The sequence below is a fragment of the Embiotoca jacksoni genome, unplaced genomic scaffold (genome assembly GCF_022577435.1).
Source record: "Embiotoca jacksoni isolate LCO1_2020_lvr unplaced genomic scaffold, fEmbJac1.0.p SCAF_53, whole genome shotgun sequence".
Taxonomy (NCBI): Eukaryota; Metazoa; Chordata; class Actinopteri; family Embiotocidae; genus Embiotoca; species Embiotoca jacksoni.
The window spans coordinates 397,543-414,398 of record NW_027185407.1 but is presented as its reverse complement, the minus strand read 5'-3'; the positions used below and the strand labels follow the sequence as shown (position 1 = coordinate 414,398).

At 40.2% G+C, this 16,856-nt stretch overlaps 1 protein-coding gene across 1 annotated transcript in view; it reads left to right on the top strand.

Moving 5' to 3' along the window:
• LOC138212149 (uncharacterized) overlaps positions 1-16,856 on the top strand; it is a 39,868-nt gene that overhangs the window by 9,321 nt on the left and 13,691 nt on the right. Inside the window, exons 11-31 of the mRNA XM_069172424.1 lie at positions 15-308; positions 1,196-1,489; positions 1,622-1,915; positions 2,803-3,096; positions 3,229-3,522; positions 4,410-4,703; positions 4,836-5,129; positions 6,036-6,329; positions 6,462-6,755; positions 7,643-7,936; positions 8,069-8,362; positions 9,250-9,543; positions 9,676-9,969; positions 10,876-11,169; positions 11,302-11,595; positions 12,483-12,776; positions 12,909-13,202; positions 14,090-14,383; positions 14,516-14,809; positions 15,716-16,009; positions 16,142-16,435. Of these exons, the coding sequence (XP_069028525.1) occupies positions 15-308; positions 1,196-1,489; positions 1,622-1,915; positions 2,803-3,096; positions 3,229-3,522; positions 4,410-4,703; positions 4,836-5,129; positions 6,036-6,329; positions 6,462-6,755; positions 7,643-7,936; positions 8,069-8,362; positions 9,250-9,543; positions 9,676-9,969; positions 10,876-11,169; positions 11,302-11,595; positions 12,483-12,776; positions 12,909-13,202; positions 14,090-14,383; positions 14,516-14,809; positions 15,716-16,009; positions 16,142-16,435 (6,174 nt within the window). The remainder of the gene's footprint in view (positions 1-14; positions 309-1,195; positions 1,490-1,621; positions 1,916-2,802; positions 3,097-3,228; positions 3,523-4,409; positions 4,704-4,835; positions 5,130-6,035; positions 6,330-6,461; positions 6,756-7,642; positions 7,937-8,068; positions 8,363-9,249; positions 9,544-9,675; positions 9,970-10,875; positions 11,170-11,301; positions 11,596-12,482; positions 12,777-12,908; positions 13,203-14,089; positions 14,384-14,515; positions 14,810-15,715; positions 16,010-16,141; positions 16,436-16,856) is intronic.

Sequence of the window (16,856 nt, the reverse complement as noted above, 5' to 3'; positions counted from 1 at the left end):
TGCTGCTTTTTCAGTGACCTTCGGGAAGCCCACCATCTCCATGAATCCTGCCGGTGAGGTCACCTGGGGTCAGAACGTCGGAATCACTTGTTCCATCTCAACTCAGGTTTTAGGTGGAACCTTCATCCTGACGAAGACGTCGGATTCATCCACAAAGAATCAAACTTCAAGAAGCAACTCTGCTACCTTCAACCTTTCTGAAGTGGACTTTGATGTCGAAGGACTGTACCAGTGTCAGTATCAGAAGAGGGGACCGAGGCGTGAATTCATCTCCCAATCGAGTGACTCTGTCAGGCTTTCTATCACTGGTAAGGAAAGGAAATTGGACTTCTTTTGAACATCTGACAAGAAATACGACTCCAGGTTATCCATAACTGCACATACTTTGTACAACTACAGGATGTTTTCGTGATTTTTAGTACAAGAAAAATATCACGATTTCCGTTCTTATTTCAACTAAACTGTTTGTTTTTCATTTTTTCATGGATGAGAGCTGATGATAATTTAACACCCATTTTGTTTCATGAATACAAACACATCCAAAGGTTTCACTTGCTGTTTATTGCTGTGAGAGTGACTGACAGTCTGATGGGTTGTAACAACCTCCCAAAAATCTCTTCTGTCTTTAAAAGTGAAGTTGTGCTTGTAAGACAATTATGAAGTCAGCACAAATTTGTCTGAAGTCGGGTAAACATAAGACAGTTTCCAAAGAGTATTTGTTTTTAAAAACATGTTTCATTTTAATACCTCTGTTCAAGAAGAAGACAATTTCTGATAAAGATCAACCAGTGAAACCAGCAGCTCTTAACAAACTTACAAACAGTGTTGTCATCAGTCAGCAGCTGCTTCTTGTAGATATGTTTTTATTGTCACTATAAAAACTGAAATTCAAAAAGATAAGGAGTTGGAGAAAATAGCAAAGCCCAAAGAAAGAGGAGTGTCATCTGCATAGTGTTTCATGTTTATGTTAAGAATGTATCTTTACATTTAGTCTGATTAAAACCAGTTTTGGATAAATGAGGTGGGAGATTTTTCTATCTTCAATGCATCCAAAATTCTGCCCTAAATTGTTGCTGGGGTTGTTTTCTTTGCCACATGTTCATTTAGCTTTGAAGAAGAAAGCTTATACAGCTCTGATTGGAGCTGCCAATCTGCAGACTGTCATTCAGCTTCTTTGTTACGTGATCTGTTTCAGTGAACCTCCCAAAGCCCACCATCTCCATGAATCCAGCCGGTGAGGTTACCTGGGGTCAGGTCGTCAGCATCACCTGTTCCATCTCAACTCAGTTCTCAGGAGGAACGTTCGTTCTCACCAAGACATCAGGCTCATTCAGAAAGACTGAAAGATCAAGTTCCACCTCTGCTACCTTCAGGATCCGTAACGTGGACTTTGATGATGACGGATCGTACCGGTGTCAGTACGAGAAAAGCATTTCAAGTCAAACGTTCAGATCATCCCTCAGTGACTCTGTTCCACTCGTCGTTAGTGGTAAGAAAAACATCCTGTTTCCTTCATCGGTGTGAAATAACAGAAAGCTAACAAAGTAATAAAAGTTCAAACAAGTGTAACTCAGTATACCTGCAACACATTGAACCTTCTGACATCATGCTGCTTTTTCAGTGACCTTCGGGAAGCCCACCATCTCCATGAATCCTGCCGGTGAGGTCACCTGGGGTCAGAACGTCGGAATCACTTGTTCCATCTCAACTCAGGTTTTAGGTGGAACCTTCATCCTGACGAAGACGTCGGATTCATCCACAAAGAATCAAACTTCAAGAAGCAACTCTGCTACCTTCAACCTTTCTGAAGTGGACTTTGATGTCGAAGGACTGTACCAGTGTCAGTATCAGAAGAGGGGACCGAGGCGTGAATTCATCTCCCAATCGAGTGACTCTGTCAGGCTTTCTATCACTGGTAAGGAAAGGAAATTGGACTTCTTTTGAACATCTGACAAGAAATACGACTCCAGGTTATCCATAACTGCACATACTTTGTACAACTACAGGATGTTTTCGTGATTTTTAGTACAAGAAAAATATCACGATTTCCGTTCTTATTTCAACTAAACTGTTTGTTTTTCATTTTTTCATGGATGAGAGCTGATGATAATTTAACACCCATTTTGTTTCATGAATACAAACACATCCAAAGGTTTCACTTGCTGTTTATTGCTGTGAGAGTGACTGACAGTCTGATGGGTTGTAACAACCTCCCAAAAATCTCTTCTGTCTTTAAAAGTGAAGTTGTGCTTGTAAGACAATTATGAAGTCAGCACAAATTTGTCTGAAGTCGGGTAAACATAAGACAGTTTCCAAAGAGTATTTGTTTTTAAAAACATGTTTCATTTTAATACCTCTGTTCAAGAAGAAGACAATTTCTGATAAAGATCAACCAGTGAAACCAGCAGCTCTTAACAAACTTACAAACAGTGTTGTCATCAGTCAGCAGCTGCTTCTTGTAGATATGTTTTTATTGTCACTATAAAAACTGAAATTCAAAAAGATAAGGAGTTGGAGAAAATAGCAAAGCCCAAAGAAAGAGGAGTGTCATCTGCATAGTGTTTCATGTTTATGTTAAGAATGTATCTTTACATTTAGTCTGATTAAAACCAGTTTTGGATAAATGAGGTGGGAGATTTTTCTATCTTCAATGCATCCAAAATTCTGCCCTAAATTGTTGCTGGGGTTGTTTTCTTTGCCACATGTTCATTTAGCTTTGAAGAAGAAAGCTTATACAGCTCTGATTGGAGCTGCCAATCTGCAGACTGTCATTCAGCTTCTTTGTTACGTGATCTGTTTCAGTGAACCTCCCAAAGCCCACCATCTCCATGAATCCAGCCGGTGAGGTTACCTGGGGTCAAGACGTCAGCATCACCTGTTCCATCTCAACTCAGTTCTCAGGAGGAACGTTCGTTCTCACCAAGACGTCAGGCTCATTCAGAAAGACTGAAAGATCAAGTTCCACCTCTGCTACCTTCAGGATCCGTAACGTGGACTTTGATGATGACGGATCGTACCGGTGTCAGTACGAGAAAAGCATTTCAAGTCAAACGTTCAGATCATCCCTCAGTGACTCTGTTCCACTCGTCGTTAGTGGTAAGAAAAACATCCTGTTTCCTTCATCGGTGTGAAATAATAGAAAGCTAACAAAGTAATAACATTTCAAACAAGTGTAACTCAGTATACCTGCAACACATTGAACCTTCTGACATCACGCTGCTTTTTCAGTGACCTTCGGGAAGCCCACCATCTCCATGAATCCTGCCGGTGAGGTCACCTGGGGTCAGAACGTCGGAATCACTTGTTCCATCTCAACTCAGGTTTTAGGTGGAACCTTCATCCTGACGAAGACGTCGGATTCATCCACAAAGAATCAAACTTCAAGAAGCAACTCTGCTACCTTCAACCTTTCTGAAGTGGACTTTGATGTCGAAGGACTGTACCAGTGTCAGTATCAGAAGAGGGGACCGAGGCGTGAATTCATCTCCCAATCGAGTGACTCTGTCAGGCTTTCTATCACTGGTAAGGAAAGGAAATTGGACTTCTTTTGAACATCTGACAAGAAATACGACTCCAGATTATCCATAACTGCACATACTTTGTACAACTACAGGATGTTTTCGTGATATTTAGTACAAGAAAAATATCACGATTTCCGTTCTTATTTCAACTAAACTGTTTGTTTTTCATTTTTTCATGGATGAGAGCTGATGATAATTTAACACCCATTTTGTTTCATGAATACAAACACATCCAAAGGTTTCACTTGCTGTTTATTGCTGTGAGAGTGACTGACAGTCTGATGGGTTGTCACAACCTCCCAAAAATCTCTTCTGTCTTTAAAAGTGAAGTTTTGCTTGTAAGACAATTATGAAGTCAGCACAATTTTGTCTGAAGTCGGGTAAACATAAGACAGTTTCCAAAGAGTATTTGTTTTTAAAAACATGTTTCATTTTAATACCTCTGTTCAAGAAGAAGACAATTTCTGATAAAGATCAACCAGTGAAACCAGCAGCTCTTAACAAACTTGCAAACAGTGTTGTCATCAGTCAGCAGTTGCTTCTTGTAGATATGTTTTTATTGTCACTATAAAAACTGTAAATTCAAAAAGATAAGGAGCTGGACAAAATAGCAAAGCCCAAAGAAAGAGGAGTGTCATCTGCATAGTGTTTCATGTTAATGTTAAGAATGTATCTTTACATTTAGTCTGATTAAAACCAGGTTTGGATAAACGAGGTGGGAGATATTCTATCTTCAATGCATCCAAAATTCTGCGCTAAATTGTTGCTGGGGTTGTTTTCTTTGCCACATGCTCATTTAGCTTTGAAGAAGAAAGCTTATACAGCTCTGATTGGAGCTGCCAATCTGCAGACTGTCATTCAACTTCTTTGTTACGTGATCTGTTTCAGCGAACCTCCCAAAGCCCACCATCTCCATGAATCCAGCCGGTGAGGTTACCTGGGGTCAAGACGTCAGCATCACCTGTTCCATCTCAACTCAGTTCTCAGGTGGAACATTCGTTCTCACCAAGACGTCAGGCTCATTCAGAAAGACTGAAAGATCAAGTTCCACCTCTGCTACCTTCAGGATCCGTAACGTGGACTTTGATGATGACGGATCGTACCGGTGTCAGTACGAGAAAAGCATTTCAAGTCAAACATTCAGATCATCCCTCAGTGACTCTGTTCCACTCGTCGTTAGTGGTAAGAAAAACATCCTGTTTCCTTCATCGGTGTGAAATAATATAAAGCTAACAAAGTAATAACATTTCAAACAAGTGTAACTCAGTATACCTGCAACACATTGAACCTTCTAACATCACGCTGCTTTTTCAGTGACCTTCGGGAAGCCCACCATCTCCATGAATCCTGCCGGTGAGGTCACCTGGGGTCAGAACGTCGGAATCACTTGTTCCATCTCAACTCAGGTTTTAGGTGGAACCTTCATCCTGACGAAGACGTCGGATTCATCCACAAAGAATCAAACTTCAAGAAGCAACTCTGCTACCTTCAACCTTTCTGAAGTGGACTTTGATGTCGAAGGACTGTACCAGTGTCAGTATCAGAAGAGGGGACCGAGGCGTGAATTCATCTCCCAATCGAGTGACTCTGTCAGGCTCTCTATCACTGGTAAGAAAAGGAAATTGGACTTCTTTTGAACATCTGACAAGAAATACAAATCCAGATTCTCCATAACTGCACATACTTTGTACAACTACAGGATGTTTTCGTGATATTTAGTACAAGAAAAATATCATGATTTCCATTCTTATTTCAACTAAACTGTTTGTTTTTCATATTTTCTTGGATGAGAGCTGATGATAATTTAACACCCATTTTGTTTCATGAATACAAACACATCCAAAGGTTTCACTTGCTGTTTATTGCTGTGAGAGTGACTGACAGTCTGATGGGTTGTAACAACCTCAAAAAAATCTCTTCTGTCTTTAAAAGTGAAGTTGTGCTTGTAAGACAATTATGAAGTCAGCACAATTTTGTCTGAAGTCGGGTAAACATAAGACAGTTTCAAAAACTGGGCCGATACAGGAAGAGTGTTTGTTTTTAAAAACATGTTTCATTTTAATACCTCTGTTCAAGAAGAAGACAATTTCTGAAAAACATCGACCAGTGAAACCAGCAGCTCTTAACAAACTTACAAACAGTGTTGTCATCAGTCAACAGCTGCTTCTTATAGATATGTTTTTATTGTCACTATAAAAACTGTAAATTCAAAAAGATAAGGAGCTGGAGAAAATAGCAAAGCCCAAAGAAAGAGGAGTGTCATCTGCATAGTGTTTCATGTTAATGTTAAGAATGTATCTTTACATTTAGTCTGATTAAAACCAGGTTTGGATAAATGAGGTGGGAGATTTTTCTATCTTCAATGCATCCAAAATTCTGCCCTAAATTGTTGCTGAGGTTGTTTTCTTTGCCACATGCTCATTTAGCTTTGAAGAAGAAAGCTTATACAGCTCTGATTGGAGCTGCCAATCTGCAGACTGTCATTCAACTTCTTTGTTACGTGATCTGTTTCAGCGAACCTCCCAAAGCCCACCATCTCCATGAATCCAGCCGGTGAGGTTACCTGGGGTCAAGACGTCAGCATCACCTGTTCCATCTCAACTCAGTTCTCAGGTGGAACATTCGTTCTCACCAAGACGTCAGGCTCATTCAGAAAGACTGAAAGATCAAGTTCCACCTCTGCTACCTTCAGGATCCGTAACGTGGACTTTGATGATGACGGATCGTACCGGTGTCAGTACGAGAAAAGCATTTCAAGTCAAACGTTCAGATCATCCCTCAGTGACTCTGTTCCACTCGTCGTTAGTGGTAAGAAAAACATCCTGTTTCCTTCATCGGTGTGAAATAACAGAAAGCTAACAAAGTAATAAAAGTTCAAACAAGTGTAACTCAGTATACCTGCAACACATTGAACCTTCTGACATCATGCTGCTTTTTCAGTGACCTTCGGGAAGCCCACCATCTCCATGAATCCTGCCGGTGAGGTCACCTGGGGTCAGAACGTCGGAATCACTTGTTCCATCTCAACTCAGGTTTTAGGTGGAACCTTCATCCTGACGAAGACGTCGGATTCATCCACAAAGAATCAAACTTCAAGAAGCAACTCTGCTACCTTCAACCTTTCTGAAGTGGACTTTGATGTCGAAGGACTGTACCAGTGTCAGTATCAGAAGAGGGGACCGAGGCGTGAATTCATCTCCCAATCGAGTGACTCTGTCAGGCTTTCTATCACTGGTAAGGAAAGGAAATTGGACTTCTTTTGAACATCTGACAAGAAATACGACTCCAGGTTATCCATAACTGCACATACTTTGTACAACTACAGGATGTTTTCGTGATTTTTAGTACAAGAAAAATATCACGATTTCCGTTCTTATTTCAACTAAACTGTTTGTTTTTCATTTTTTCATGGATGAGAGCTGATGATAATTTAACACCCATTTTGTTTCATGAATACAAACACATCCAAAGGTTTCACTTGCTGTTTATTGCTGTGAGAGTGACTGACAGTCTGATGGGTTGTAACAACCTCCCAAAAATCTCTTCTGTCTTTAAAAGTGAAGTTGTGCTTGTAAGACAATTATGAAGTCAGCACAAATTTGTCTGAAGTCGGGTAAACATAAGACAGTTTCCAAAGAGTATTTGTTTTTAAAAACATGTTTCATTTTAATACCTCTGTTCAAGAAGAAGACAATTTCTGATAAAGATCAACCAGTGAAACCAGCAGCTCTTAACAAACTTACAAACAGTGTTGTCATCAGTCAGCAGCTGCTTCTTGTAGATATGTTTTTATTGTCACTATAAAAACTGAAATTCAAAAAGATAAGGAGTTGGAGAAAATAGCAAAGCCCAAAGAAAGAGGAGTGTCATCTGCATAGTGTTTCATGTTTATGTTAAGAATGTATCTTTACATTTAGTCTGATTAAAACCAGTTTTGGATAAATGAGGTGGGAGATTTTTCTATCTTCAATGCATCCAAAATTCTGCCCTAAATTGTTGCTGGGGTTGTTTTCTTTGCCACATGTTCATTTAGCTTTGAAGAAGAAAGCTTATACAGCTCTGATTGGAGCTGCCAATCTGCAGACTGTCATTCAGCTTCTTTGTTACGTGATCTGTTTCAGTGAACCTCCCAAAGCCCACCATCTCCATGAATCCAGCCGGTGAGGTTACCTGGGGTCAAGACGTCAGCATCACCTGTTCCATCTCAACTCAGTTCTCAGGAGGAACGTTCGTTCTCACCAAGACGTCAGGCTCATTCAGAAAGACTGAAAGATCAAGTTCCACCTCTGCTACCTTCAGGATCCGTAACGTGGACTTTGATGATGACGGATCGTACCGGTGTCAGTACGAGAAAAGCATTTCAAGTCAAACGTTCAGATCATCCCTCAGTGACTCTGTTCCACTCGTCGTTAGTGGTAAGAAAAACATCCTGTTTCCTTCATCGGTGTGAAATAATAGAAAGCTAACAAAGTAATAACATTTCAAACAAGTGTAACTCAGTATACCTGCAACACATTGAACCTTCTGACATCACGCTGCTTTTTCAGTGACCTTCGGGAAGCCCACCATCTCCATGAATCCTGCCGGTGAGGTCACCTGGGGTCAGAACGTCGGAATCACTTGTTCCATCTCAACTCAGGTTTTAGGTGGAACCTTCATCCTGACGAAGACGTCGGATTCATCCACAAAGAATCAAACTTCAAGAAGCAACTCTGCTACCTTCAACCTTTCTGAAGTGGACTTTGATGTCGAAGGACTGTACCAGTGTCAGTATCAGAAGAGGGGACCGAGGCGTGAATTCATCTCCCAATCGAGTGACTCTGTCAGGCTTTCTATCACTGGTAAGGAAAGGAAATTGGACTTCTTTTGAACATCTGACAAGAAATACGACTCCAGATTATCCATAACTGCACATACTTTGTACAACTACAGGATGTTTTCGTGATATTTAGTACAAGAAAAATATCACGATTTCCGTTCTTATTTCAACTAAACTGTTTGTTTTTCATTTTTTCATGGATGAGAGCTGATGATAATTTAACACCCATTTTGTTTCATGAATACAAACACATCCAAAGGTTTCACTTGCTGTTTATTGCTGTGAGAGTGACTGACAGTCTGATGGGTTGTCACAACCTCCCAAAAATCTCTTCTGTCTTTAAAAGTGAAGTTTTGCTTGTAAGACAATTATGAAGTCAGCACAATTTTGTCTGAAGTCGGGTAAACATAAGACAGTTTCCAAAGAGTATTTGTTTTTAAAAACATGTTTCATTTTAATACCTCTGTTCAAGAAGAAGACAATTTCTGATAAAGATCAACCAGTGAAACCAGCAGCTCTTAACAAACTTGCAAACAGTGTTGTCATCAGTCAGCAGTTGCTTCTTGTAGATATGTTTTTATTGTCACTATAAAAACTGTAAATTCAAAAAGATAAGGAGCTGGACAAAATAGCAAAGCCCAAAGAAAGAGGAGTGTCATCTGCATAGTGTTTCATGTTAATGTTAAGAATGTATCTTTACATTTAGTCTGATTAAAACCAGGTTTGGATAAACGAGGTGGGAGATATTCTATCTTCAATGCATCCAAAATTCTGCGCTAAATTGTTGCTGGGGTTGTTTTCTTTGCCACATGCTCATTTAGCTTTGAAGAAGAAAGCTTATACAGCTCTGATTGGAGCTGCCAATCTGCAGACTGTCATTCAACTTCTTTGTTACGTGATCTGTTTCAGCGAACCTCCCAAAGCCCACCATCTCCATGAATCCAGCCGGTGAGGTTACCTGGGGTCAAGACGTCAGCATCACCTGTTCCATCTCAACTCAGTTCTCAGGTGGAACATTCGTTCTCACCAAGACGTCAGGCTCATTCAGAAAGACTGAAAGATCAAGTTCCACCTCTGCTACCTTCAGGATCCGTAACGTGGACTTTGATGATGACGGATCGTACCGGTGTCAGTACGAGAAAAGCATTTCAAGTCAAACATTCAGATCATCCCTCAGTGACTCTGTTCCACTCGTCGTTAGTGGTAAGAAAAACATCCTGTTTCCTTCATCGGTGTGAAATAATATAAAGCTAACAAAGTAATAACATTTCAAACAAGTGTAACTCAGTATACCTGCAACACATTGAACCTTCTAACATCACGCTGCTTTTTCAGTGACCTTCGGGAAGCCCACCATCTCCATGAATCCTGCCGGTGAGGTCACCTGGGGTCAGAACGTCGGAATCACTTGTTCCATCTCAACTCAGGTTTTAGGTGGAACCTTCATCCTGACGAAGACGTCGGATTCATCCACAAAGAATCAAACTTCAAGAAGCAACTCTGCTACCTTCAACCTTTCTGAAGTGGACTTTGATGTCGAAGGACTGTACCAGTGTCAGTATCAGAAGAGGGGACCGAGGCGTGAATTCATCTCCCAATCGAGTGACTCTGTCAGGCTCTCTATCACTGGTAAGAAAAGGAAATTGGACTTCTTTTGAACATCTGACAAGAAATACAAATCCAGATTCTCCATAACTGCACATACTTTGTACAACTACAGGATGTTTTCGTGATATTTAGTACAAGAAAAATATCATGATTTCCATTCTTATTTCAACTAAACTGTTTGTTTTTCATATTTTCTTGGATGAGAGCTGATGATAATTTAACACCCATTTTGTTTCATGAATACAAACACATCCAAAGGTTTCACTTGCTGTTTATTGCTGTGAGAGTGACTGACAGTCTGATGGGTTGTAACAACCTCAAAAAAATCTCTTCTGTCTTTAAAAGTGAAGTTGTGCTTGTAAGACAATTATGAAGTCAGCACAATTTTGTCTGAAGTCGGGTAAACATAAGACAGTTTCAAAAACTGGGCCGATACAGGAAGAGTGTTTGTTTTTAAAAACATGTTTCATTTTAATACCTCTGTTCAAGAAGAAGACAATTTCTGAAAAACATCGACCAGTGAAACCAGCAGCTCTTAACAAACTTACAAACAGTGTTGTCATCAGTCAACAGCTGCTTCTTATAGATATGTTTTTATTGTCACTATAAAAACTGTAAATTCAAAAAGATAAGGAGCTGGAGAAAATAGCAAAGCCCAAAGAAAGAGGAGTGTCATCTGCATAGTGTTTCATGTTAATGTTAAGAATGTATCTTTACATTTAGTCTGATTAAAACCAGGTTTGGATAAATGAGGTGGGAGATTTTTCTATCTTCAATGCATCCAAAATTCTGCCCTAAATTGTTGCTGAGGTTGTTTTCTTTGCCACATGCTCATTTAGCTTTGAAGAAGAAAGCTTATACAGCTCTGATTGGAGCTGCCAATCTGCAGACTGTCATTCAACTTCTTTGTTACGTGATCTGTTTCAGCGAACCTCCCAAAGCCCACCATCTCCATGAATCCAGCCGGTGAGGTTACCTGGGGTCAAGACGTCAGCATCACCTGTTCCATCTCAACTCAGTTCTCAGGTGGAACATTCGTTCTCACCAAGACGTCAGGCTCATTCAGAAAGACTGAAAGATCAAGTTCCACCTCTGCTACCTTCAGGATCCGTAACGTGGACTTTGATGATGACGGATCGTACCGGTGTCAGTACGAGAAAAGCATTTCAAGTCAAACGTTCAGATCATCCCTCAGTGACTCTGTTCCACTCGTCGTTAGTGGTAAGAAAAACATCCTGTTTCCTTCATCGGTGTGAAATAATATAAAGCTAACAAAGTAATAACATTTCAAACAAGTGTAACTCAGTATACCTGCAACACATTGAACCTTCTAACATCACGCTGCTTTTTCAGTGACCTTCGGGAAGCCCACCATCTCCATGAATCCTGCCGGTGAGGTCACCTGGGGTCAGAACGTCGGAATCACTTGTTCCATCTCAACTCAGGTTTTAGGTGGAACCTTCATCCTGACGAAGACGTCGGATTCATCCACAAAGAATCAAACTTCAAGAAGCAACTCTGCTACCTTCAACCTTTCTGAAGTGGACTTTGATGTCGAAGGACTGTACCAGTGTCAGTATCAGAAGAGGGGACCGAGGCGTGAATTCATCTCCCAATCGAGTGACTCTGTCAGGCTTTCTATCACTGGTAAGGAAAGGAAATTGGACTTCTTTTGAACATCTGACAAGAAATACGACTCCAGGTTATCCATAACTGCACATACTTTGTACAACTACAGGATGTTTTCGTGATTTTTAGTACAAGAAAAATATCACGATTTCCGTTCTTATTTCAACTAAACTGTTTGTTTTTCATTTTTTCATGGATGAGAGCTGATGATAATTTAACACCCATTTTGTTTCATGAATACAAACACATCCAAAGGTTTCACTTGCTGTTTATTGCTGTGAGAGTGACTGACAGTCTGATGGGTTGTAACAACCTCCCAAAAATCTCTTCTGTCTTTAAAAGTGAAGTTGTGCTTGTAAGACAATTATGAAGTCAGCACAAATTTGTCTGAAGTCGGGTAAACATAAGACAGTTTCCAAAGAGTATTTGTTTTTAAAAACATGTTTCATTTTAATACCTCTGTTCAAGAAGAAGACAATTTCTGATAAAGATCAACCAGTGAAACCAGCAGCTCTTAACAAACTTACAAACAGTGTTGTCATCAGTCAGCAGCTGCTTCTTGTAGATATGTTTTTATTGTCACTATAAAAACTGAAATTCAAAAAGATAAGGAGTTGGAGAAAATAGCAAAGCCCAAAGAAAGAGGAGTGTCATCTGCATAGTGTTTCATGTTTATGTTAAGAATGTATCTTTACATTTAGTCTGATTAAAACCAGTTTTGGATAAATGAGGTGGGAGATTTTTCTATCTTCAATGCATCCAAAATTCTGCCCTAAATTGTTGCTGGGGTTGTTTTCTTTGCCACATGTTCATTTAGCTTTGAAGAAGAAAGCTTATACAGCTCTGATTGGAGCTGCCAATCTGCAGACTGTCATTCAGCTTCTTTGTTACGTGATCTGTTTCAGTGAACCTCCCAAAGCCCACCATCTCCATGAATCCAGCCGGTGAGGTTACCTGGGGTCAAGACGTCAGCATCACCTGTTCCATCTCAACTCAGTTCTCAGGAGGAACGTTCGTTCTCACCAAGACGTCAGGCTCATTCAGAAAGACTGAAAGATCAAGTTCCACCTCTGCTACCTTCAGGATCCGTAACGTGGACTTTGATGATGACGGATCGTACCGGTGTCAGTACGAGAAAAGCATTTCAAGTCAAACGTTCAGATCATCCCTCAGTGACTCTGTTCCACTCGTCGTTAGTGGTAAGAAAAACATCCTGTTTCCTTCATCGGTGTGAAATAATAGAAAGCTAACAAAGTAATAACATTTCAAACAAGTGTAACTCAGTATACCTGCAACACATTGAACCTTCTGACATCACGCTGCTTTTTCAGTGACCTTCGGGAAGCCCACCATCTCCATGAATCCTGCCGGTGAGGTCACCTGGGGTCAGAACGTCGGAATCACTTGTTCCATCTCAACTCAGGTTTTAGGTGGAACCTTCATCCTGACGAAGACGTCGGATTCATCCACAAAGAATCAAACTTCAAGAAGCAACTCTGCTACCTTCAACCTTTCTGAAGTGGACTTTGATGTCGAAGGACTGTACCAGTGTCAGTATCAGAAGAGGGGACCGAGGCGTGAATTCATCTCCCAATCGAGTGACTCTGTCAGGCTTTCTATCACTGGTAAGGAAAGGAAATTGGACTTCTTTTGAACATCTGACAAGAAATACGACTCCAGATTATCCATAACTGCACATACTTTGTACAACTACAGGATGTTTTCGTGATATTTAGTACAAGAAAAATATCACGATTTCCGTTCTTATTTCAACTAAACTGTTTGTTTTTCATTTTTTCATGGATGAGAGCTGATGATAATTTAACACCCATTTTGTTTCATGAATACAAACACATCCAAAGGTTTCACTTGCTGTTTATTGCTGTGAGAGTGACTGACAGTCTGATGGGTTGTCACAACCTCCCAAAAATCTCTTCTGTCTTTAAAAGTGAAGTTTTGCTTGTAAGACAATTATGAAGTCAGCACAATTTTGTCTGAAGTCGGGTAAACATAAGACAGTTTCCAAAGAGTATTTGTTTTTAAAAACATGTTTCATTTTAATACCTCTGTTCAAGAAGAAGACAATTTCTGATAAAGATCAACCAGTGAAACCAGCAGCTCTTAACAAACTTGCAAACAGTGTTGTCATCAGTCAGCAGTTGCTTCTTGTAGATATGTTTTTATTGTCACTATAAAAACTGTAAATTCAAAAAGATAAGGAGCTGGACAAAATAGCAAAGCCCAAAGAAAGAGGAGTGTCATCTGCATAGTGTTTCATGTTAATGTTAAGAATGTATCTTTACATTTAGTCTGATTAAAACCAGGTTTGGATAAACGAGGTGGGAGATATTCTATCTTCAATGCATCCAAAATTCTGCGCTAAATTGTTGCTGGGGTTGTTTTCTTTGCCACATGCTCATTTAGCTTTGAAGAAGAAAGCTTATACAGCTCTGATTGGAGCTGCCAATCTGCAGACTGTCATTCAACTTCTTTGTTACGTGATCTGTTTCAGCGAACCTCCCAAAGCCCACCATCTCCATGAATCCAGCCGGTGAGGTTACCTGGGGTCAAGACGTCAGCATCACCTGTTCCATCTCAACTCAGTTCTCAGGTGGAACATTCGTTCTCACCAAGACGTCAGGCTCATTCAGAAAGACTGAAAGATCAAGTTCCACCTCTGCTACCTTCAGGATCCGTAACGTGGACTTTGATGATGACGGATCGTACCGGTGTCAGTACGAGAAAAGCATTTCAAGTCAAACATTCAGATCATCCCTCAGTGACTCTGTTCCACTCGTCGTTAGTGGTAAGAAAAACATCCTGTTTCCTTCATCGGTGTGAAATAATATAAAGCTAACAAAGTAATAACATTTCAAACAAGTGTAACTCAGTATACCTGCAACACATTGAACCTTCTAACATCACGCTGCTTTTTCAGTGACCTTCGGGAAGCCCACCATCTCCATGAATCCTGCCGGTGAGGTCACCTGGGGTCAGAACGTCGGAATCACTTGTTCCATCTCAACTCAGGTTTTAGGTGGAACCTTCATCCTGACGAAGACGTCGGATTCATCCACAAAGAATCAAACTTCAAGAAGCAACTCTGCTACCTTCAACCTTTCTGAAGTGGACTTTGATGTCGAAGGACTGTACCAGTGTCAGTATCAGAAGAGGGGACCGAGGCGTGAATTCATCTCCCAATCGAGTGACTCTGTCAGGCTCTCTATCACTGGTAAGAAAAGGAAATTGGACTTCTTTTGAACATCTGACAAGAAATACAAATCCAGATTCTCCATAACTGCACATACTTTGTACAACTACAGGATGTTTTCGTGATATTTAGTACAAGAAAAATATCATGATTTCCATTCTTATTTCAACTAAACTGTTTGTTTTTCATATTTTCTTGGATGAGAGCTGATGATAATTTAACACCCATTTTGTTTCATGAATACAAACACATCCAAAGGTTTCACTTGCTGTTTATTGCTGTGAGAGTGACTGACAGTCTGATGGGTTGTAACAACCTCAAAAAAATCTCTTCTGTCTTTAAAAGTGAAGTTGTGCTTGTAAGACAATTATGAAGTCAGCACAATTTTGTCTGAAGTCGGGTAAACATAAGACAGTTTCAAAAACTGGGCCGATACAGGAAGAGTGTTTGTTTTTAAAAACATGTTTCATTTTAATACCTCTGTTCAAGAAGAAGACAATTTCTGAAAAACATCGACCAGTGAAACCAGCAGCTCTTAACAAACTTACAAACAGTGTTGTCATCAGTCAACAGCTGCTTCTTATAGATATGTTTTTATTGTCACTATAAAAACTGTAAATTCAAAAAGATAAGGAGCTGGAGAAAATAGCAAAGCCCAAAGAAAGAGGAGTGTCATCTGCATAGTGTTTCATGTTAATGTTAAGAATGTATCTTTACATTTAGTCTGATTAAAACCAGGTTTGGATAAATGAGGTGGGAGATTTTTCTATCTTCAATGCATCCAAAATTCTGCCCTAAATTGTTGCTGAGGTTGTTTTCTTTGCCACATGCTCATTTAGCTTTGAAGAAGAAAGCTTATACAGCTCTGATTGGAGCTGCCAATCTGCAGACTGTCATTCAACTTCTTTGTTACGTGATCTGTTTCAGCGAACCTCCCAAAGCCCACCATCTCCATGAATCCAGCCGGTGAGGTTACCTGGGGTCAAGACGTCAGCATCACCTGTTCCATCTCAACTCAGTTCTCAGGTGGAACATTCGTTCTCACCAAGACGTCAGGCTCATTCAGAAAGACTGAAAGATCAAGTTCCACCTCTGCTACCTTCAGGATCCGTAACGTGGACTTTGATGATGACGGATCGTACCGGTGTCAGTACGAGAAAAGCATTTCAAGTCAAACGTTCAGATCATCCCTCAGTGACTCTGTTCCACTCGTCGTTAGTGGTAAGAAAAACATCCTGTTTCCTTCATCGGTGTGAAATAACAGAAAGCTAACAAAGTAATAAAAGTTCAAACAAGTGTAACTCAGTATACCTGCAACACATTGAACCTTCTGACATCATGCTGCTTTTTCAGTGACCTTCGGGAAGCCCACCATCTCCATGAATCCTGCCGGTGAGGTCACCTGGGGTCAGAACGTCGGAATCACTTGTTCCATCTCAACTCAGGTTTTAGGTGGAACCTTCATCCTGACGAAGACGTCGGATTCATCCACAAAGAATCAAACTTCAAGAAGCAACTCTGCTACCTTCAACCTTTCTGAAGTGGACTTTGATGTCGAAGGACTGTACCAGTGTCAGTATCAGAAGAGGGGACCGAGGCGTGAATTCATCTCCCAATCGAGTGACTCTGTCAGGCTTTCTATCACTGGTAAGGAAAGGAAATTGGACTTCTTTTGAACATCTGACAAGAAATACGACTCCAGGTTATCCATAACTGCACATACTTTGTACAACTACAGGATGTTTTCGTGATTTTTAGTACAAGAAAAATATCACGATTTCCGTTCTTATTTCAACTAAACTGTTTGTTTTTCATTTTTTCATGGATGAGAGCTGATGATAATTTAACACCCATTTTGTTTCATGAATACAAACACATCCAAAGGTTTCACTTGCTGTTTATTGCTGTGAGAGTGACTGACAGTCTGATGGGTTGTAACAACCTCCCAAAAATCTCTTCTGTCTTTAAAAGTGAAGTTGTGCTTGTAAGACAATTATGAAGTCAGCACAAATTTGTCTGAAGTCGGGTAAACATAAGACAGTTTCCAAAGAGTATTTGTTTTTAAAAA